The sequence below is a fragment of the Lemur catta genome, chromosome 8 (genome assembly GCF_020740605.2).
Source record: "Lemur catta isolate mLemCat1 chromosome 8, mLemCat1.pri, whole genome shotgun sequence".
NCBI classification, from domain to species: domain Eukaryota; kingdom Metazoa; phylum Chordata; class Mammalia; order Primates; family Lemuridae; genus Lemur; species Lemur catta.
This window is the reverse complement of record NC_059135.1, coordinates 53,178,861-53,203,483: the sequence shown is the minus strand read 5'-3', so window position 1 is coordinate 53,203,483 and position 24,623 is coordinate 53,178,861. Positions and strand designations below refer to the sequence as shown.

Genomic DNA, 24,623 nt, shown 5'->3' with positions numbered 1-24,623 from the left:
CAAGGATCCAAGGTCAACATACAGAAATCACTGTACTTCTATATAATGGGAATGAATAACCTAAAAATGAAATTAAGAAAACAATTCCATTTACAATAGTACCAAAAAGAATAGAATAATTGAGTACAAATATAACAAAATAAGTGTAAGACTTGTACAATGAAAAGTACAAAACATTGCTGAGAGAAATTAAAGATCTAAATAAATAGACATTACATGTTTATGATTTGGAAGATTCAGTATTGTCAAGATAGCAATTCTCCCCACGTGATCCATAAATTCAACACAATTCCTATCTAAATCCTAGGTGACTTTTTTTTTGTAGAAATTGACAGGGCAATCCTAAAATTTCCATGGAAATGCAAAAGACTTAGCAATAGCCAAACCGGTTTTAAGAATTAAATTTGAGAACGTAGACTGCCTCATTTCAAAACTTATTATAAATCTGCTGTAACCAACATAATACGATATTGATACAATACATATAGGCATTAGACCAATGGAACAAAATTAAAAGTCTAGAGGAAAAAAAACCTCACACTCATCAATTCATTTTCAACAAAGGTGCTAACACAATTCAATGGGTAAAGGATAGTCTTTTCAACAAATTATGCTGAAATAATTAGACATTCATATGCAAAAAAGTTCTTAGACCTACTCCTTGTACCATACATAAAAAGTAACTCAAAATGGATCATAAACCTAAGTGTAAGGGCTAAAGCTATAAAACTCTTAGAAGAAAAACAGGAGAAAATCTTTATGCCTTTGGGTTAGACAAAGAGTTTTTAGATATGACACCAGAAGCACAAACCATAAAAGAAAAAATGATAAATTGGAATTCAACAGAATTAAGAATTTCTACTCTTTGAAAAATGCTTTTAAGAGAATGAAAAGACAAGGGATAGACGGGGAGAAAACATTTACAAGTCATGTTTCTGAGAAAAGATTTGTATCTAGAATAAAGAACTCTTAGAACTCAATAAACAACCCAACTTAAACATGGGCAAAAGCCTTGAATAGATATTTTGCTTAAGAATATAAACAAGGGGCTAATAGGCACAAGAAAAGATGCTCAACTTCATTAGTCACTGGGGAAATGCCAATTAATAGTGCTATGAGATACCACTAGAATTATACCCACTAGAATGGCCATAATCAAAAAGAGAGACAATACAAAGTGGTGGTGAGAATGTGGAAAAACTGAAATACAGTTTTTTACACTGCTGGTGGGAATATGAAATGGTACAACCTCTTTGGAAAGCAGTTCTTTTTAAGATAGTTATTTAAAAAGTTAAATATAACTTATCATATGACCCTGAAATTCCACCCCCAAGAATCTATCCAAGAGAAATGAACTTATTTCCACACATAGACATGCACACAAATGTTCCCAGCAGCATTATTCGTAATAGCCCCAAACTAGGAACAATCCAAATGTCTATCAGCTGGTGAATGAAGACAACAAATGTAGTGTACATACAATGGAATAGTATTCAGCAATAAAAAGGAATAAAGTAAGTAACTGTAAAAAATAAAAGCAATAAAGTACTGCTACATGCTACAACATGAATGATCTTTAGAAACATGCTAAGTGAATGAAGTCAGACACAAAGACCACAATTTCAATGATTCTGTTTTTATGAAATATGCAGAAAAGGCCCATTTGTAGACAGAAAAAGCAGATTCTAGAGCTAGGGTGGGAGTGGTGATTAACTCTAAACCAGCACAAGGAAACTGTTTGGAGTGATAGAAAAGTTCTACAACTGCATTCTGGTGGTAGTTGCCCAACTCTATGAATGTACAAAAAATCATCAAATTATACACTCCTAGTGGGTGGATTTTATGGTGCATAATTTATATTCAAGTAGAGCTATTTTTAAAGGAATTTTCTCACTTGATATTTTGTGCTTAAATTTTGAAAGCTCTTCTAAATCCTTTTGCAAAAAGGATTTATTTGTTTACATTGCCATATAAACCCTCTGATTTATGTGTTTAATATTATGTATCTCATAAGAATAACAACTTTTAAAGAAATGCCTATTGACATGTGTACCTTTGTATCAAATACATTCTTCTAACACCTCTTTGTGTTTCTCACTTCCAGCTAAATGGCTTTTGATTCTCAACTGAAGTTTATGATTCATTCTACGTCAGTGGTGGTGTCTTTCACAAATTTTTTTCCAGGATGATATTAACTTTTAGAAACTACAGCTTAGAACAATTTTTATGTACTTTTGATGTCTTTTGTTAAGTCCTTTAACTTATTTTCCCAATGAAAATATAAAAGCTTATTTCTGAAATGTACTTTGGCTTTAATATTATGTATATCTTGCTTTTAAAATAGAGTATGCTTCTCTGGGATCACTGTATGATTACATTAATAGTAACAGAAGTGAAGAGATGGATATGGATCACATTATGACCTGGGCCACCGATGTTGCCAAAGGTAATAGTGCTTGGTGTGTTCCTATAAATTTGGTGGGGAGCATTTTCCCATCCCGAAATGGGGACTTATGTCAGAAAATTTTTTATGCTGTGTCTTTAGATGTTCTTTTTCAGAACAAAAGTAGTAAGACTTCTACAACTGATTGTACAGACAATGTTTTAGGTCATTGCCTTTCTACTTCTGAATTCCTTTTTTCTTTCTCCTTTCTCTACATTATTTGTTTCCCTAAAATCAAGTTCTAGCTTCAAGGCAGACATTTTTGTCATGTTTTGTCAAATGTAATTGGCTAGCTTGCTTGACATATTAAAGGGAAAAGTCATAATTCCATTATTGCTCTGAAAGTCTCTACTTAGACTCAGTATCCAGAAAACATGATTTATTACAGGATTAGTTCTACTCATTTTGTATATGTAATATGCTAAAAATAGAAACCACTTGCAAAAAAAAATCTTATTTGTCCTGCTATGTAAAAGCAATTCAGATTTTATTTTATATTTAATGTAAACTTGGACATCACCTTTGGAAATTAAATATTTTTAATACACAAAATCCCTAAACAAGGTGCCCAGTTCTTTCCCCTCATTAATTCCTGCATGGACTAATGCTTTCTAAAGCAATTCAGATTACATTTATTTTTATCTTTTTTTTTCCATTTTCCTAACTGAACATTTCTGAGTTTTATTTATAACTGTCAAAGTTGCTTTGGAAACAACTTGATCTAAATAATGAACACTGATAGTTACATTTGTGTCCTAGCAACCCCTGGAAAGTGTGTCCAAATTTTACTGAAGCTATTAACTCCTTTACATTTTACAACTCCATTCTCTACAAGCATCTCTTTACAAAGCAAGTGTAATGTTATTTAGCCCTCAATAAGGGGAGCAACTCACACTTTGCTTTCACTGTATGACTTCCAAGTAGTGGTCTTTCCTTTGGGGAATTATCTCATCTGTTCTGAGTTTCATCAAAACCTGCCAAATTGTTCAAATAGGAAAAACGAATCTTTTTTTTTTTTTTAAGTTTCATGCTAGATGCTGCTGCTGAATGATACTTCATTACCTTATAAGAATAATAAGCTCTATGTCTTTAAGGGTGATGTATTTAAGGCTTTGGTGTTAATTAACTTAATTGTGTATTCTTGCATCAGGCATCTCACATCAGCCACAAAATTTCATATTGTTCAAGATATTTTCATGTAACATCACAGTCACTTCTCTGCGTCTCAGTAGTACACAGGGACCACCTGTTTGTAAGCAAGGTGATGTACTATTATTGGGAGCTGCCTGCAGCTTTGTGGAAATACTCTTGAATAAATGTAAATGCATATATAGGCAGTCCTTGACTTACAGCACTTTATCTTACAGACATTTGCATTTAGGGTGCTTAGCCAATTACACCCATGTTATTACTTAATGGCACTTAGGATAGATAGACAGCAAACAAATCAACTGACATCAGACTCGGCTTCCTGCTGTGCTCTACTTAAGCATCCTTGGTTCCCAGCCTGTAAACCTCTTCTCCTTGCCCCCTCTCAAGTGCCTGCCCCGGCATCCCTGCCTGAGGGGTGAGTTTCTTGGCTCCAGATCAGCTCATTCTCTGGGGTTTCTAAAAGAGTGCTGGCGCTCTGCATATGAAGGATAAGGAAGAGAAGGAACAGAATTAAGTAGCAAACTAGAACCACAGGTAAAGAATAGGGAAGGAGAGAACAGGAGTGGACCCCTTCCCCAAAACTACAAAATAATACCATCCCTTTTACCTGGCTGGTGAATAGATCTGAAAGGCAAGTGCTAATGTGTTTGGTCTCAGGTGAGAAGATCGAGGCAGAGAACAAGTTTGTTTATTAATAGTCACAGGTAATACTTAACATTTAAAAACTCTTTAAGATGGCCTATAAAAGAAAAACATAAATTAATGTTTTAGGAATGATTTTAACCCTCTCCAATAAACCTGCATGTAGAACTTGGAAATTAAATAGGAAGGCTTGATTTTTGTTGATTCTTTTTCAAATTCAGCTATTACCTTTCAGTTTGACCATGATTAAATCCGCTAGAGCAATGAAATGTTAAGAAATCAAACAATGATTAATTCATTTCAAATAAGAGTATGCATTTTGTAAGAAGCATTGCTCCACATCATTGCTGTTAAGAGAGAATCTCCTCAAAGCAAAGAAGATTCTTTTCTTTCTAGACAGAACAGGAATGGAGGGTGGGCTAGCAAGTATATGTGAAATTGCTACAAGTCAATCAACAATGTGTAAAAGGAACAATTAAAGTAGATAAGCCTCAATCCAGTCTTAAAATGGTCACCACTGATTTCATATCTCCACAAAAGTCTCCTCATTGACACCTGTCAAATCTCTTTAGGAAACTCTGAACATTAAACCTGATGAAAGTATTTTTCAGCCTTAGTTGTTGGCAATAAAAATAAGGCAGAATTATTGATTGCTTTATAAAACAAATAGAATTTTATGTGATTGTGATTACTACTGTTGATGTGCACTAAATATTATTTAAGTGTATACTATGCATTGTACACAAATAATTTATGGTACTTATAATAATCTGCCATGAGGAAGAAGAGTGTCTATATTTAAAGTTTTTATACTAGAGTCTTATTTTTTGAAATTCTTGTCAACAAGTGTAGAAACTGTCTATTTCTACCACTAAGAGTAATTAAATAGATTCTACCTGAAAAATTTTTGAAGAATTTGGTTCTAAAGCAAAAAAGAGGTAACTATGAAATTTAGTCATGAAGGTTACCAAATGATACCCAGGTTGTAGCTATTGAATTTTTATAGTTTGAAGTATGTAGAACTTCATAGTAGAACAGAAATTTCCTTTATCCTGGTTGTATCTTGTTTAAGATCATTTGAATTACTAATACTTACGTTAACTTGACTCTTCAGTGATAACATTATATGGCAAGAGTTTAAATTTTTTTCTTATTTTTTTTGTTCTTTTATGATTCTTCCATATATACTAATCAGAATAGTAGAAGAATGAGAGATTAAAAATTAATCTTTCAAAAACTGAAATGTTCTATCTGTAAAAAGCCAAAGTCTACTTCTTAAATTATTTTCATTGGATAGTTCATTTTAAAAAGAAGCCTGTTTGATTGCGGGGTGGAGAGTTATTTCTTCCATTATTTAGAAAAGATAACTTGAGAAATAAGGAGAGGATATATTTCAGTAGAAAATTTTCCTTTTGTTTATTGTAAAGGGGTATACAATACATAAATACAGAGTCAAACACTAGTAAGGGGATAACTGTGAAACATGTCTTTTAAAGTATAATTTTTGACTCAAAATAATAAAACTCTACAAAGTTTATTATATACCTAGTTTACTGTAGTAACTTGATTTACATCCACAATATCATTGAGAGAATTTTGGAGTATGTTAAATATAGATTATCTCAAAGATTTATCCTTGTAAAAAGAATAAAATATTTAGTAACTACTATATATCTTTCTATCTGAAGATCATAAAATTCTTTACCAACCTACTCAGTCCTCCCAATTCTCCCCATCCCTGCCCCACCGCCACTCCCCAGTCTTGTTGGAATGAATACTGAGAAAATAAACAAACCAAGCTCCAACTGGATAACTGCAAACATCCAAATGAAAAGTGAAAACCCTGGTCAGAACATGGCAGATTTAGAACTGGTAGTGGAATACCTTAGTCATAGAGCACTTCTTCCAGTGGTTACTGTGCTATTTTCATGCAAACTCCAGAAAATCAAGGTGTCCTTATTAGGTATTGTTAAGAGGCTAGCGTTACAATCGGATTCCAACCTTTAAGAGATTTAAGCACATAAATTTTACTTAGCATGTAAATGTTACTATGTAGACATATCCTGTTTCTATTTTATCAATCATGGAGAAATAGAACACATGACATTAGTTTCTGCTATTGAATTCTTTGAAAAAATATGAAAGGTAATACTGATGCAATGTTGAAAAATATTAATGGGCCTTTTTTCCTTCTTGTATGAAAAGGAATGCACTATTTACATATGGAGGCTCCTGTCAAGGTGATTCACAGAGATCTCAAGTCAAGAAATGGTAATGTCGTGCATTTTTATTTTACCTATTTTATTACAAATTACATGCAGCTGTATATAGAAATGAACATCATGCTTTACATATTTTTTGTAACCTGTTTGACTCACTGCTGATACCATGGAAGTCTTTCCACTATCAATTAAATATCGAAATTCTCTATATTATTTGAAGAAGCTGCATAGTATTCTGCTGTATGAATATAACACAAAATGTAAACATTTCGTGCTTAATACCTTTCAGCCAAATTTTCAACACATCCCTAATTATTTCCCTAAAATCATTTTCTAAAAGAGGTATTGCTGGGTCAAAGTGGGTATTCATGTGTTTTTAGTCTTCTATTTTTTTAGTCTTCTCTTGCCTCTGTACTAGCAATTTTCAGTTTTGTTCTTGTTCCTAATTACATGGTGTGAATTGTTTATGTCAGTCATGCCTGTGTTACCTGGAGCAATGCCCAAGATGAGGAGCATGTTTGCAAGTTTGGAAAGTAAAGTCTCTATTTTTCTTCCTTCTCTTCTTCTGAACTTCATAAAGTTAATTTATGGTCCTGTATTTTATAATTTGGAGGGTGAGCATTTTAAAATAGCTTGCAGTATTAGACTTTGCCTTCGAGTAGGAGTGGTAACAGAATGCTCTATTAAGTCACTTCAGAGTCACTGGAGAAAGGCAATATCCTATCTAGAGCTAGTTAAGGAAACATTAGAGTTTGCCACTTTTAAAAAACTTTGCTTTTAATTAATTAATCATTTTCATGCTTTCTAAGTGGTTCTTCTTAGGGAGGAGGAGGAGACCTATTTATTTTTAGCAGATCTTTAAATCACCGCAGTTAAATTTGGTACATGCTAATAGTGTGATCCTCAGCTTAGGTAGTGACAGCAAGTAGTAGAAGGGGACCAGGGGACGAATGGACCAGGTACCCTTGCTCATACATACTCCAGAACCTTGAGGTGTGTGTGCACTTGGCGGGGTTGAGGGGAGGGAAAGTGTTGGCACCTGCCACTCATCAGTAGTCCAGGTTGGACCCCCAGCCTAGCCCTGCAAGTTGCCTCTGGCTTGTCTTTCTAGGTCTTCTAGGTCATCACTTATCCTTTGGCTCTGCTTAGACATAAGTTTCCTGGAACTAGACACTTTTGATATGTGATTGGCTAACAGGAAGTCGTTAGGTAATAATCTACAATCTAGTAGGAAATATCAGAGTTTTATGACTTTGTAAATTTTCAGTTCCTGCCCAGAATTTCAATTTAAACAAGTTATTTGACTGCAGTATGTCCTAAATCTTCCATGTGAGAATGATTAACTAAATTGTGAGCTTATTCATGCTATCATTATGAAGACTATATAACAGGGGACAATATCCCCATTTTTTAAAATTTTAATTTGTGTGTAGTTACTTAATAGGAACACACACACATTCATATTGAAAGAATATAGAGCTAACTTTTAGCAATTTTTTTCCTGGGAGAGAATAAGACTCTTTTATTTTCTGTGTTATATATTTTTACAATGGTAAATTTTTTAAAAATGAGTATTAATCTTATGAGAAAACTGAATATAATACTAACAATGTTTACATTTCTATTTGTAAAAGTTTATAGCTTGTTACTTATAATATTATGTTTACCCTGAGGCTATTTGTATTTATTAGATCGTGCAAAAATTATTTTCTCCCCTTATTAAAATCATTTTTAGAAGCTAGTAAGTATTGATCATCTACCATGTTCAAGGCACTATATGGCTTATGAAAGAAATACCAGAAACAGTTCTTCAGGGTTTTATCCTTGACTTCATTCCCTCTTGTGCTTTTGTTCTTACACTCCCATAAAAGCCCCATGTACATATTAACACTCCCAAACAGATCTCAGCTTCAAAACTATATATCTTATTTGCTTATTAGACATACTCACATGATGTTTTGTATGACCCTAAAACATATTGTGTCCAAACTGATTTTTTAATCTTCTCCCAACTCCCCCGAAAAGTCATTTCTGCATTTCCTTTACTCAGTGACTAGCAGTACTAGTTGCCCAATCCAGAAATTAAATAAAAAGGAGTTGAACCCAGAGCTTCTGTTCTAACCATGAATCTTTATTGCCTCTTTATTTGATCTCATCCTCGACTTCTGCTCCTTCTCCCCTCATATCCAACCATTCATCCAGCCTGGCTGGTCCTGCATCCTAAATATTTCTTGAGTCAGTCTACTTCTCTCCTGTCCTCTGCCGCAGCCTTAGTACAGGCATCCTCATCTCTCTCGGACCACAGAAGCTTGTGTTGTGTTGACAGCAGTCCCCTTGCCGCCAGTTCTATTCTTGTCTCATATGGTCTTGCCTGTGCACATTTGCTCATTTCCTCCACTTAAAATTGTTCATTGGCTTTCCATTTCTCACAAGGGCTTTCTTTGACCCGGCCCCTACCTTCCAAAATTGTCCCGTCATTTCTTCTCCTGAATTTTTGCCTAGGCTTTCTCTTCTGCGTAGAAAATTACTTTCCTCCCTCAGCTCTCCTCTTTCTGGTTAACCCCTGTGTTTTTCAGGTCTTAGCATAAGCATCATTTCTTTCAGGAAACTTCATCTGATCTCCCTAGACTTAGATGTCTATCCCTGTTCTTTGGTTCTTTAGTACTCCCTATTTCTCTCATCATGGAATTTATCCCACCTTATTGTAGATGTTTGTTTAAGTGTCTCTGTGATTAGACTGTAAGCCCCACGTGAGCAGAGGCAATGCCGATCTTACTTACCGTCCTGTTCCAAAACCTAGTGCATGGCCTTACACATAGTAGGTGCTCAGCATATATTTGTGAAATGAATGAATGTATGAATAATTGAATGAATGAATGAATATTGTGTCTGCCTTTAAGAAAATTACTCTTCAGTTGCAAGAGAAAACTATATATACCATAAAGTAATAATGCTAATGACTTCCTCAGTATCACATTGGCAGTCTGTTGGCAGAACCCAGGTAAAAATTTGGTTCTCCTAACTACTTCTACTAATTTATGCCTTTTTTACTGGACAGTACTGCGTTTGGATAAAACAAGTGTATTAAAAGCCTTTTTAAATCACTACCTAATGGAATTAGGTTTTTGTTTTGATGTTAGCAACTTTTTGCAGAATCTTCAATGCTATAAATACATTGATTTTACCTTTCATAATGCCATATTAAAGATAGAAATATGTTTATGATTTTTTCATAAGACAGTTCAAACTGATTAAATGATTTGCATAATTTATCTTTTTATTTTTTTAGTTGTTATAGCTGCTGATGGAGTATTGAAGGTAGGACGACTAAGTCTTTTAATTTTTTAAAAAATATGTGTGATTTTCAAATGTAGATTCTTTTGACTGATAATTCTTTTATTAGCCAATAAGTAGAAAGTTAATACTGGTTTCTCTTTTCTTAGATCTGCGACTTCGGTGCCTCTCGGTTCCATAACCATACAACACACATGTCCTTGGTTGGAACTTTCCCGTGGATGGCTCCAGAAGTTATCCAAAGTCTCCCTGTGTCTGAAACTTGCGACACATATTCCTATGGTGTGGTGAGTTCATTTTTCATTTCGTGCTTGCTAAAGGAACTACAAAAAGCAAACAACCTAAAGAAGAAAGATATAACAATTTAACGTGAGACAGCATTGCTGTTTCTGTTGCAATGCCTAAAACGGTGGCAGCAAACAGAACACTTCCAATTGCCAAAATGTTTACTTTGGTTATTTTTATGCATCTGAGTTATTTTGTCCTGTGTTAAGAAGAAACCAACATCACATCCAAGAAACAAATTAGGTGGAACCTGAAATAGTGTTGGGCTGCACTGCTCTTGTGGGGAGTGGTTTTTTGCTGGGTGCAAATAGGACTGTAGAATGTCTCTGTAGTTGTAATTCAGTTGAAATGTGGATCATCTGGAACAGGACTTCATTGTCACGGATTGCTCACCAATAGATCTGCCAAGTGAGTTAATTAACAGGACACTTCTGAGTGTCAACTATTAAACTGATTAGTGAGTTTCTAAAAGTACAAAAGAAAATGTACTTAGCACTTGGCCGATAGCCTTGTCCATGTCTGCCGCAAGTCATAGAAAGTGGTGGTGACTGTCTGAAACATGAATCTGAGGTATCACATGAGAACAGCAACAGAGCAACACAGAAGAATGGAATAATGGGGTGGAGTGCACAAGGCATAGACACCACGGTAGGAATCAGGCAAGGAGCAGGAGCTCCTGGAGGAGCCGTTTGGACATGGATCTTTCCTGAGGAATACGTTGTACCTGCATTATCAGAGAGAAGGAAGCCAGGGTTGGGAACAGTTCTTTGCTGGAGGAAGGAATTCATCTGTTGCCTTTTTCTGAGGGTAGGTTTTCCCCTAAAATGCTACCTATGCTTTAAAAGTCCGAAATAGTATTTGGAACTCCCTGTCTTTGCATCTCATCTCCCAATTATACTGCCTCTCTATTTATACCGTTACTTCTTAAAAGGGCATTTTCATAGTAATTTTAAAAGAAGTGGACTAATTTGGGGCTCACATCAGCATGCCTCTTTTTTCTGAATGTGTGTGTTTCCTTACGGAATGAAGGTAGCTGATGGCACAAGAGGAGATCTGCATTGTCAAACATGCTCCTTTTTCTTTATTCAGTCTGCTTAAGTATTTACTGCTGGCTTCGTTACTTAAATTTTGGGCTTGTTTCAGTTGGCTAGGTCTTTCTAAATCATAATACATCCTATGTATGGGCTTGTTTCAGTTGGCTAGGTCTTTCTAAATCATAATACATCCTATGTATACCAAATCAATATAATAGAGTTGAATTTTGTTGGCTACTAAAAAAAATTTCAAAAATGAAATGTTTTTGGCTAAAGGCTAGAATTTCAAAGGTTGGAAGACAAGAGTAACATCAGGCTAAATACCTAATTTTCCTTGATTCTGGATGTTTCTAAGAATTAAGACTGTAAACTACTATAGATAGCGATTAAATAATTCTCACTGAAAGAAGGAAAAAACAAAATATAAGTTCCAGAGGAGAGTAGATTCTAAAATTGGCCTCCTGTGTCATAAGTTACTACAATTCTGACATCATAGTCTCATCTCCTGGGTATTTTGAAATATTTGTTGCAATTTAAGACTTTGTGAGATTTTTTTTTTCCTCTTGTGAAGTTATGTTCATTCATTTTTAAGCAAAATTTAATTTATTGAGTCAGGCACTGTGCTAGACACTAACTTAGAGTAATTTAAATTTTACTTAGCCTGTTTGTTGGGACCAGTGTCTCATTTTATCCTGTAGAACAGGAGCCAGCACACTTCTTGTATAAAAGACCAAATAGTAGATATTACTGGCTTTGAGGGGCCCTTACAGTGTCTGTTGCGTAGTTGTCTTTGTTTTTTTACAACCGTTTAAACATGAGAACACATGCTGTATTCTGCAGCAGACCCCTGTGAAACAAGAGGGCTTGGAAAGATAAGCAACAGGGCTGAAGAATATGGCTCACTCAGTCGGTGTTCCCACTGGCCATCCAGAGCGATTCCACAAGAGACCACAGCTCCCACTCCTTTCACATGCCTGTGCATATAAATGTATATAAACATATATTTAGATGTTGGGTTTGTATATACTTTTGAGGCTCATTTCTTACAGGTACAGTGCTTTTACTTTTAAAATTCTTCCCAACTCTTGAAATTTCCCTCTCACAGAAATTTTTGACCTAAAGATACAACTATGAGTTATACATGGAGTGAACTTTTGGTCTCAGGATTATCTCATTTATGAAAACAAACTCCATGCTGCCTTTTTGAAAGCCTTACACTTGCCAGGGACTCGGGTGTGAAATGCACCCTTCTGCTTTTCCTCAGCGGAAGGACGATCTCAGGTACCAGTGGCCAAGCACAAGTTCCTTTTCACACATTAACTGTAAAAGATGTTAAAAGGTGATTTCTGTGTGCAGAGCTTCAGATCTCTTCCTGGATCATTTTAAAATCCCTTTCACACATTTCACATTGACCCGTCTTCTTAAACATAGGCTGAGTCAACCCTTCTGAAACCGTGTATTTTCAGTTTATTTTATTAAAAACCTTTTCAACCCAAGTAACTTTCCACCACTTTTCAGTAGAAGGGCTTGAACATGTCTCTTTGCAGTTAGGCTTTTTATCTCCTTATTTACTGAGTCTACCTTTGCTTGGTTTGGTTTTATTTAGGGGAGGATTAAACACATACTTAACAAATCATTCTATCAAGTAGTTTGACTTACTGAAGCAAACTCTACAGCCAGCCTCTGGGTTTCTCCAGTATTACTCTATATTTATACATCAGATGTTGTTCTTCAGAACCTCTTTGCCCCAGTCTCCTGATTTGGAATATCAATTCTACATTCATGCTAGGCCTTCCCTTACCTGGTGGAGACAAAAATGCTATTTCAGTGACTCTGTTTTAAAATACCTTCTGCTATTGGTCTTCAAGAGAGAGTTTGCTCAGAATGCTGGTTTGCCTCATGCAGACCTAGCTGTATTAGCAGAATTCCATCCAGAAAAGTATATAGATGCTAATTTAATTATAAACAGGAATTCAGGATTGTATTTAATTCTGACCCCTTCCCATTCTATTTGTTCTAAATAAACACCATTAGTGAAAGAAAAAGTACAAACCATGCTTTCCAGAGCATTTTTGTTTAAATGATCACAAATTTTTAAAATGAAGAAAGCATTAGGTGTTCAAGGTAGACATTACATAAAAGAGCAAAAAAGGACAGTTGCTAAGGCTAGGACCATGTTAATTTTAGAAGTCTGTGGTCCATAGACTTTGAAAATGATACCTATCTAGGAAAGCAATGTAGTTAGGGTTTTTGATGTCTTAAAAAATAGGTGAGTAGCTGGGACTCATTTGTCAGTAAGAGCATCTGTTTGCATAAAACATCCCTTCGTTCATTAAGAGTCTGTTCTGTTAGATGAAACCTCCCCCCATTCATAGCAGTCACACATCAGTGAATAAGGCCATTAAAAAAAAGTGGTCTTTTTTTGAAATCTACCCCCAAAATGCAATATATTTTTGTTTTGCTATTTTTTTCAGACTTGCTGTAAGAATTTAGCCCCGCCCCGTACTCTCAGAAGTACCAGCTCCCCCTGCCCACAGCTTGGTAAACCTGTATTGCCTCCTAACAAATGGCAAGACTCACTAGCCTTGTACTGCCTTAAAATAAATGTGCTGCAAATGCCAGGAATGGATCTTGTGATCCGTGCTTCTAAGCTGGTAAACTTTGCCAGGCAGGCAATTATTTCTCTTTCCATTTTATGAGAAAGGAGATTTTTCTACCCTCTCGTGATAACTTCTCTTGAAGAACTGAACCAGGCCGGTTTAGTATGTTATCCACAAAGAAAGGGAGGACTTAAAGCAAACAAAAATCATTGAAAGAATAAGCCTTCTGTGAACACAAGGCCTAGCCACTCTTTAAAAACAAAGCTATTCTAATGACAGTGCACAAAGGATTACCTTCTTAGAAGCTTCTCAACCAAAACAGCTTTGAAAACAGAGTGCCTTAAGAGACAGCATGGCTGCCTCGTTTGTCTGTGAGCCCTGTTCCAGAACAAGCCGGGCTCAGGTAGTGGCTTTGTATTGTTTGTGAAAGAAAAGGCAGGAAAAGTACACAGCCTTGTCCAAGTTTCTATTCTATAAACTGAAAATAGAAATTTTCCTTGTGAACAGTTTAAATGTGAGGATGTCTCAATATATAGTAAAATGAGTTGGAAAATGTTTCCAAGATGAAAGATCACAATAACATTGGCCTGCATCCTCATAACTGGTATTTTGGGGCGTAGTTTAATGTATTTTTAGACCTCCAAGTGACTTCCTTAACAAAGTTACTTTTGTGTGCCAAATGTCATTTTGTTTAGTGTAGAAAAAGCTGTTCTCCTATCTATTACCACCTACTTTTTGATACATTCCTGAATCTGGAGAATGAATAAAAGGAAGTCATGAGATGTGCTGATACTGGAATTAAACTAAAGACCTCACTCAGGCCTCAGGACATAGCTGTTCATGACACCATCCCAGACAGTTTTACGTGCATCACGTGGCTCCCTTAGCTGTAGTAGCTCTTCAGAGACACAGGGCATAAAATGAAACTGTCTGCATTTTTTCAGGGTTAGAACTCAAATATAACTTGGGTCTTATTAGATTTTGGACATTTTCCAACAGAATATTTTGGGGAAAAAAATGACAAAATATTTTTCTGGTCACTTTGGGAATAAGCCAAACTCTTGGTTTTGCATTTTACCTCACAAAATTCAGTCAGTCTATGTGTGTGTGTGTGTGTGTGTGTGTCTGTGTCTGTGTGTGTGTGTGTGTGTGTGTGCGCGCGCATGCATGTACACACAATGTATAATGTACACAGGCCAAACTAAGAAAAGGAGGCGGTACGAGGCTGCTCATTTGCATGTTTTGGGGTCTGGAGCCCTTGATTTATTTGAGGCTGATGTCCTGTTCCCTGCTCCTTAGTAATGCCAAACCCATATCACTTGCGCTTCCTATCCTTTCCCCTTCCAGCCCTGGCACCAGTGGAGTGGGGATCGCAGCAAACTGAGAGGCTTCGTTTCCTGCTCAGCCCTCTTGCTGCCCCCGCCCTCCCTGCCTGTGTCAGGGGTGATTGCCTACCTGTTCTGACTCGCACCCCGCCTGTACTTTCAGTATTCACTAGAATTGTCCCCTTCTGGGATGCCGTTACCTTTTCCTAATCACTTGTGTGACTCAAATAGAATTATTCAGCAGCTCTTCTAAAGAAGTACCTTACACACTTGATTAAAAGCCCAAAGAGGCGTCAGTGAATATTTTTTCTCCTGCTTGAGCAGCATCTGCCAATTTCCCTGATTTTCCTGCTAATGATCTTCATATTAGCCAAAATTCATTTAACATGTTATGGCTCGAGTAAGACTGAGCACTGGCTGAGGAAATAGTGGATATAGAGTTCAAGGTTTATACAATTTGCTTGAATACAGTGTATGTCCTCCATCTACATTCTTATTTAGAAAGGGGCTTCTGTTTTTAGAACAAGGCAAATCTAAATCTGAACTGCTGAGTTCTCTTCCTGCTTCTGCCGGGGTTCCATGCCTAGGATTTGGCATGTCTTGTTCTCTCCAGTCCTGCCACTTTCTCTCCTCTGGAATTACATGGGCTTAAGAGCTTGACCTTCAGGGTCAGACAGTAAGTTCATATTCTGGCTCTGCTACTTGATAACTGAGAGTCTTTGAGTGAGTTTGCTTAACTTTCTTAAGCCCTAGTTTCCTCACCTATAAAATGAGGATAATATCTATTCAATAAGATTGATATTAATCATAACATATGTAAAGTGTACCTGGAACATAATAAGCACTCAATAAATGGTACAGATTGTTATTATGATTATTATTAATAAAATTAGAATTGTTTTTACACTTTTCAGAGAATTGGTAGAGTCAGATTTTCAAAGTCCATTTGTATATATAGAGAAAGTAACAGTGTACAGATCTCCATCATTCTGTGTTTAAAGAGAAACCAAACTCTGCAGCATTCCTAACACCAATTTGCTTTCTTTGGGTTCCAGTCCAGATTTATTAACCATACTGATTTCAAGAATTGCACAGTGATGAACATAAACATAAATTCACATACACCAATCAGCTTGTATGTATATAAAGTGTTTATTACATTTTAGAATGTGGCATAATAAATTGTAGGTAGATGAAAGTGGATCCATTAGACTGAAGGAGAGATTTCTCCAAAACACAATGTTATAATTTTGCAAGCATCTACCATTGCAGGGTAGGTGGGTTATCTAGTGATTTGGATTTGGGGCAATTTTTTTATGAGACCATTATTGAACCTTTAAAAATGTTATTGAATCCCAGGTTATTATCTTACAGAGAAATTCTTCAAAGATTGAGGGTGGAAAGAGTTTTAACTAACAAAATACAAAATCTAATTTGTGGGAATATGTGAAAAATCATAATAACTCATGAGATAAAATTAAATCACTCAGGCCCATTGGTTTCATAAAATTTTAAGTCTGGCTGTTGATGTCCTAAATTCTAAACTAGGTTTTTTCTTTATGAAAAAGAACATAAAAAGTATATAATATATGGAAGAAGTCCTGTGTGTGAATATATATGTTTTCCCCAAGTTTCTACAGATGGAGTTGGTTGTATCTGGTAATTGGATACAATTAAATGTTAGATAAAGTTTCAGTAATATACCAAAAATATAAAGTACAAGAATAAAAATTCCATTTTCTTTTTGTTCCAGGTTCTCTGGGAGATGCTAACAAGGGAGGTCCCCTTTAAAGGTTTGGAAGGATTACAAGTAGCTTGGCTTGTAGTGGAAAAAAACGAGGTAAGACTACATTTCTCCATTCAGGTACATAGATCAGAAAACAGTATTGGGGTTTTGCAAAAGACTTTTTCATCTTCTTCAAATTGAAAGTAAGTTCACGCTTATGGAAAGATTAGCAGTAGGAGCTAACACAAAGGGTCAAAGTGATGTTATTCCTCATGAATGGACCCTTTACATCTAATTGTTGCAGCTTCACGTCGTGATGCTGTAGATCAAAAATTGTACAAGTACTGTACTAGTTTCTCAGTCTCAATTGTAAAACCTAGGGGTTTGTTCTTAGTGATGAAAGAAGCCATTGCGTCCAAGGTAGGGGAACAGTTTAACTCCATCTCCTGCGTTTAGGACATCTTTTTTACTGGCCGGGAGTTGATATATCTGTAAGAGACCTTCAGCTACTTCAACTTACCTCTCCCAGCAGGAGTCACTATAGTACAAGAAACTGTCGCTTAGATGAGAATTTCAAAAATAAAAGAAGAAAAAATAGTTTCAAAAAAGGGAAAAATTACAGTTTTGCCACCTACGTTGAACACTACATTGAAGATGAGCTCCTCACTGGAATTGGCGAGGCAGTGGCATAACTGTTCGCTTCTTCATGCAGAGCCTTTCCATTTCAAAAGAACTTCAGTGGTGTAAACACCGTTTGTGCTGTGTCCCCAGTCTCGCTTCTCTTCTTCCCACAAATTGAGGCTTTCAGTTAGTTGGACCTATGAGCCTACATCAGAGAACATGGTACATTCATATCAAAGAGAGCAACTACATTTTGAAAGGTTTAAAATTGTGACTGAAATGCACAGCCATGGAAATTCTCAGCATACGGATGAAGCATCCAATATGAAGATATTATGAGAACTTAGATCATGTAATGGAAGCACGCAGTTGCCTTTGCAATGCAAAACAACTTTATTTTATAAAGCTTCTTCATTTCCAGATCTTATCTGTGCCCTCCATAAAGGGTAAGAGTGCAACCTTAGGATAAAATAATTTGTAAAAAAATGAATATATAAAGATATTCCCTTTTTAATGCCCTAAAAGAATTAGATTGATCTGTTCCTCATGTCAGTGAAGGAACAAACAATTAATCAAACAGCTGCTATTGACTAGGAGAAACCAAGTCTCCATCTTTTAGATCACATAATCCGGGATACCTGAAAATTTGTCCTCCTGATATATCGGAGATGGATGAAATGTTGATGATAGCTGAACTTGATGGAAAAGAGCTGCCAGTTTAAGAAAAGGAGCTATATGCAAGAATCTGCCCTACTCATTGTTTCACAGAAGCTGTTCTGTTTTAATTAAACATGGGTAGTAATTCTTAGTGTGCTATTAAATAAGATCTCACACACAGCGTAGCTGATACTTTCATAATATGAGTACCCACTTGTTTCTGTTCTGGTTTTTTTTTTTTTTTTTTGCCAGTGAGAGGATTAGATGTCTTGTTCTGGGTTTACAGATGAAAGTGAAGAAAATTATTGACCTTGTGTTGACTCAGGAGCAGAACACTCAGTGTAATCTTTTCCCTCTACACTGTTCTGAGATTAACTAGGAGAAAGTTTTTTGTTTTTTTTTTTAAAGCTAACTGGACGCTCTAAGTATGTATAAGACAGAATAATATTTTTAAATAATAATGTATCTGAAGTATGGCAGGATAGATATAAATATAAAGCATTTTTTAAAATATTGGAATATCAAAGATTTTTAAAGCTGAAGGAAAAAATAAATTTAGGCTGGGCGCAGTGGCTCAGGCCTCCAATGCTAGCACTCTGGGAAACTGAGGTGGGAGGATTGCTTGAGCTCAGGAGTTTGAGACCAGCCTGAGCAAGAGCAAAACCCTGTCTCTACTAAAAATAGAAAAATTAGCTGGGCCTGGTGGCAGGAGCCCCTGGCCAGAGCTACCCAGGAGGCTGAGGCAGGAGGATCACTTGAGCGCAGGAGTTTGAGGTTGCAGTGAGCTGCAGCGACACCACTGCACTCTACCTGGGGCGATCAAGTGAGACTCAGTCTCAAAAAAAAAAAAAAAGAAAGAAAATTAGAAGCCCTGGATATTTGACTTGAGGATTAGGAATCACCTATGAATAACCTTCAGAACCTCTTCAGCATTGTACGTGAGGAAGCATGTCCTTCCCAGAGATCCCATCCAGTAGAATTAATTTACTGTTTTATTCATGGTGTCCTGATGATCAACTAATAACTGATGACTGCTCAAATACCTCTTATACTATATTTACTAAACAGAATACTAAGTTGAAAAAAGCCCACATGGTGAAATAAATTTTCTCAACTTTCTAATGACCTTAAGTAAAACTGGATATTAGAAGGATATTTATCTGCTATTCTTATTCTGCACAAAATTTATTTGTCAAAAATATGGAAATTAAGTTTAAATGTAATTTTCAGTGTCATTATTCAAGAGGGTATCTTCATTTTCACCTCATAAATGGAGGCACTCATTTCTAAAACAAATCCTGTTGGCATAGCATTAAGGTAATTCCTAAGGATTTATTTCATTTCATAAGAAAATTGAGACTTTAACTTAAATATGATTTACACAATCCTTTCAACTTCTAATTATTTTATTTATTTTTACGGTTGAATACCTTGGGTTAAAAAGAGAATGTCGTATTTTTAGCAAGCCTCGTTTAAATAAAGAATGATGTATTTAAACTTTCAGGGACGCATTTTGAATGTGATCTAGTCACACTATAATGTTTATATCCAAGTATTAGGATTGCCTTTTCTTTTTAACTTTTTATTTTGAAATAATTACAGACTCATAGGAATTTGCAAAAGTATTGCAAAGAATTCTGTGTACACTTCACCTAGCTTCCCCCACTGGTAACGTCTTACATATCTGTAATATATACTGTCAAGACCACGGAACTAAGATTGATACATTACTAGACAATAGCCCTTATTCACTTTCACCATTTAGGATTGCTTTTTGCATCTATAGTAAAAGCAATACTTTCTAAAAATTATATCTCAAGATCTTTGCTTCTAAACCCTTAATAGTGAAATAAGGCCTTTAAGCAATCCTTTTTCTAATATTAAATCCTATTAAAACTAGATTCATAAAGCACTGCTAAATACAAAGTGAACAATGAACCTTTAGAGAAGGCATGACATTAAGAGGGCATTACTAGTAAATTTTTAAAATATAACAGATATGTATATTTGCTTTTGTCATTTCCATGGAACTCAAATCAGTAGTCATTCAAAATGTTCTGGCAGCATAATTTCTATTTATATAAATATTTAGATTCTCATATATAATGTGTTTTCTTCTAAGTAGGAAAACTATTTGATTAACATAGAAATCTTCATAAAACTCAATCTGCTCTTGACTATACTTCAGAAAGAAATAAAAACTTGACAAAAAAATAACTGTTACATCTTATGCAGAAAATGGTACAAAAATGAATAGGTCTTTACAAAATGTCCTACATACCTAATCTAGTGATTGGGAAACATTTTAATTCAAAACTTTTATTTTAAAATATTTAAGTTTTAAGTAGTGTTACAAACCTGGTGCTAAGATCTGGTTATTTCAGAATGTCTTAATGCATTAGGAATGCCCACAGTTACGTAATCAGGACTTAAATACTTTGGATTCTACTTTAAAGTACTTTTTAGTGCACCAAAATAATCCATTACATAAAGTGTCTGAGTCCAGATTTACCTGATATTTGACCATGTCACATTATTTAAAATAATTGTGTCTCCTTGTGTAATGTCTCAGATGTGGTATGTAGACAGTTTTTCAGTAAGAAAAGATGACAGAAATGGTCAACATCCATATTCAGCCAGTCCACATTTCAGTTATTAGAAAAATGTTGGAAAAAAGTTGTATTGAAAAATGTTACCCTTTACAAAAACTCATTATTTTTAGTTATACATGGAATACATTCAGTTGCATAATCGCAATTATAGTCCGTTTTTATGAGTTCCTACCTTCCCAACATTTTATATTAAAAAAAGAGGAAAACACCTGAATTTTCTTTTGATCTTTATCAAAAGGTTTGCAGTTCACATTACTGTAAAATAATAGTACAGTTTAATATATCTTGTTCTGTTCTGTGAAATCACAAGACTAGAAGTTAAAAGTACTTCACATAGCCCTTAATTTGGAGAGAGTTGTTTTGTTTTTAACTTAATCTTGTTTTGATTTTAAGATTATCTGTAATTCCAAATATAGATTGTCAGTTTTCTTGCCAAAGCAACTATTTTTCTAGTTTTACACTCAGCCTCCCCAAATCCAACTAATTCAGTTTTAAGTTTTTTATTTGTAAAAATTCTTTGGCAGACAATACTATGGAATAAATCTTAGTACTTCTTAGTACCAGCAGTTCCCAACTCTATCACACCCAGCGTTCTTTTTATAACAACTGCATTAACGTTCCCCACTCCCCTGAAATGAAATTCATTGGTAACACAATGCACCTACACACATATTTTAAGTCAATATAACTGCAATATAAAAGAGAAATAAATGAAATATGCATTGCAGTGTACAAATGTTCAGGCATGACCACACTAGAGGAGACAATGGAGCAGTTTTAGGTGCTTGCACCTATGGGTAAGTAAAGTTCAGCAGCTACAAATGTAGCCTGCAAGAGTTGGGTTGCATTAAGGACTCCAGTACCAGGAGCAGCACTGTTGTCAGGTAACATTTTCAAAACTTTTGGTAAAGTTATAAATAATGCAAAAATCAGTCTGCCTTTGATTTATTCTATTTGGTAGTTGCATTCTTGGGAAACTTAGTGTATTTTGAAACTGTTAAAAAAATACTCTGTGTTTCTTTGTAAATTAAAGTTAGATTCTAGGCCCAGAAAATTATAAACCTCATTGTTTGCTTGCTTTACTTACTTGAATGCACATGGGACATTTGAAATTTGGTACAAGAGAGTTCTTGATCACATAGGACTTTATGGTATATTGAACGATGTCTGACATTCCTGACCCGCTTCCCTTAAAAGCCAGTTGCAACCCTCAGTCTCTAAAACAAACAAAATTGCTGCTGCAGAATAGGGGCATCACATGTTCTGTGAGAACCACTACTGTAGAATATAACAGGACCGATCCTCACATTATAATTTGTGTTGTATTAGGTCCTTATCGTATATGGATTTGACCAAAACAAAGCTGTAATGAGTCATACTTTCAGGATATCTTATTTGCCAATAAGAAAATGCATAGTTCTTTAAAATTATCTCTGTCATCCTGTGTGCTAAAGGTGTTTTCAGAGTTGTACACCTACTGCCAAAGCTAAACTGGTTTCCTAGTTACCTGGCCTGTTTACATGTATTGTAAGTTGCCTATAAAAGTATAGTGACTTGTGGTTTTAGATTTAGTGTATAAGCTCCAACTTGTTCCTCTTACTGTAGTTTCTTTTAGACTTGATTTTGTGTTTTATTGCATATGTTGTGCTGAACCTGACTCTCCATCCACTACATTTCCTCTTTGGAGAAAAATTACCAGTCTTTAGAGATTAGATATTACGAATCTAAACATAAATTGTCACCTGTCATGTATTAACACATTAACTGCCATGTGAGTTGTATTTAACTCATGCTAGTTTTGGCCCGGGGCCTCGTGGAGCGTATGTAACTACACGTCTCCACCTTGGGAGTTGTGTGAACTATTTTTCAAATTGCATATAACTCATGCACAGAAAACAATAAAAAATAACAAATTTTTCATTAAATTAGAAAAGATTGTTTTGTTTTTGAAGTTTTTATTCTATTTTTGTAATAAAACACTGCAGCCCCACGGAAAAAGTTTTTTTTCCTAGTGTGGTAGTCAATGTGTTAATCAATGGAAGCTTTAAATTTCAGGTCTTGTTTATGCTCTTAAATTAACTTTTATGACCCTTCAAATAGTATTTGCTTGCCTTAATTAATAAATCCCTGTGTTTTATTTTGTTTTGCTTTCCCTGTCTCTATTGTAGAGATTAACCATTCCAAGCAGTTGCCCCAGAAGTTTTGCTGAACTGTTACATCAGTGCTGGGAAGCTGATGCCAAGGTATATGCATATTTTGTTGTTGTAAATTCTGAATTTCACTTTGGCTTTGAGTTTTTAAAACTTGGGGTAATAAAATCCATTATAAAGCAAAGCTGGATTGATGTTCCTATGAGCCCTAGATTGTTAAGGTTTTCTTTTGACATCTGCTTATCTTGATCTCTAGACACTCATTAACTCTTCCAGTACATTTGGCATTCTTTACTCAGTAAAAACAATTTTATCCTTTTTTAATCTTTAATAATAACTACTGTATATTTATGTTATAAACTGGCTAACACAAAATACTTACAATATGCCAGGTACTGTTCCAAGCACTTTATGTATATTAACTCATTTATTCCTCAGAACATCTCTATGAAATAGGTAATATTATTATCCTCTTTACAGATGAAGAACCAAGGTACATAGAGGTTAGGTAATGAGCTGGAGGCCACGCAGCTAGTAGGTGGTAGGGCTGGACATGAACCCAGGCAATCTGGCACAAGCCCCTGCTCTTAACCACTACACTGTATTGCCTTTCTAACCAAAAAGCAGGCAAAAGCAGCACTTCTGGAGAATCTTGATATGTGCTCCCTGTCCAGTTTCAATGATGTTTTTGAGCTGTCACAATAGAGTTGGAGAAATTCCCAAACTTAGACTTTCATGTGGTTATCACATTTGAGCATGAAGGGCCCATTTCCTTTCCCTGTGAAGATCATTCTAAAAAAAGACTCCTGCATACATACGGAACCGTTTACAGATAAAACGACAGACTGGTCTTGGATGTGCTTCAAAATAAAGTGAAGGGAAATGGATGATGGTATAGATTAAACAAGATTGGCCATGATAATTTTTGAAGCTGAGAGGTAAGTATGTGGAGGTTCATTATATTGTTCTCTCTACTTTTGTGTATGTTTGGAATTTTCCATAATAAAAAGTTAATAAATGAAAAGGATTCTCACAGATTAAACATTAGAATAAGAGAACACTTGCACTCAAAAAAGGAACAAGAATTTTATAGTTCATATTTGTCCAGTTTTTCATGGAAAAAGAAGTATTACAACTTACCTTTTAAATAGAGACCTAAAAAAGAAGTATTAAAGAATAGAATTTCTTCCTTAATTTAAACCCAATTAAATCCAATATGACCCCCAAGAAGAATGAATGATGATAACATACAGTCTGTTCTTGTGCAACATGTTTCTTTACTGGGAATAACCCAGAAACAGTTGGTGAGTGTGAGGATTATGCTAGTGAAACACAGAGCTCATGTTGCTTCATACATAATGTTTCCCAGTGCATTATTCTGCACTGAGTGTCAGGTATAATAATGCAGTCAACAAGGTGGCTAGGGACCCAGAGCTGTGAAGTCCGAACTCCATGGGCTCCTTCTTGGCTTGGCTTGGCTTGGTGTGGAAGGGTTTGTTGGAGGTTCTCCCTAGCTATATGCATTTTGCCTTTGCCCTGAGAACCATCAGCCTTAATCTTTGCTTTCTTTCCTATTCTTCAAACTTCCTTCACCCTTTTAAAAAGTAGAGTCCTATATTCGCTTAGTATTATTTTTGTTAAAGAATTTAACATTTTTTAACTGTTAGTATTTTTACTTAGGATTGTTATTCTTTCTACTAATATTCTATGACAAAGCTGCATGAGTTTTGAGTGGTCTGCCCTATCTCTGTTAGGCCCTATTGTTTTTAGAGTGTGATTTTGCAGAATGTGGGGATTTTTATTGCTGGCACTTTGCAATTAATCCAGTAGAAATTATAAGCAGGTATTTGCAAGCTTGCT

The 24,623-nt window shown here is 35.4% G+C and overlaps 1 protein-coding gene across 4 annotated transcripts in view; it reads left to right on the top strand.

The window, feature by feature from the left end:
• The window catches only part of MAP3K20 (mitogen-activated protein kinase kinase kinase 20), a 161,055-nt gene that overhangs the window by 83,326 nt on the left and 53,106 nt on the right, over nt 1–24,623 (top strand). For all 4 annotated transcript variants that reach the window (XM_045560199.1, XM_045560198.1, XM_045560201.1 and 1 more), the window contains exons 4-9: nt 2,345–2,446; nt 6,443–6,508; nt 9,749–9,777; nt 9,903–10,040; nt 16,751–16,837; nt 22,782–22,856. In XM_045560199.1, the coding sequence (XP_045416155.1) occupies nt 2,345–2,446; nt 6,443–6,508; nt 9,749–9,777; nt 9,903–10,040; nt 16,751–16,837; nt 22,782–22,856 (497 nt within the window). The remainder of the gene's footprint in view (nt 1–2,344; nt 2,447–6,442; nt 6,509–9,748; nt 9,778–9,902; nt 10,041–16,750; nt 16,838–22,781; nt 22,857–24,623) is intronic.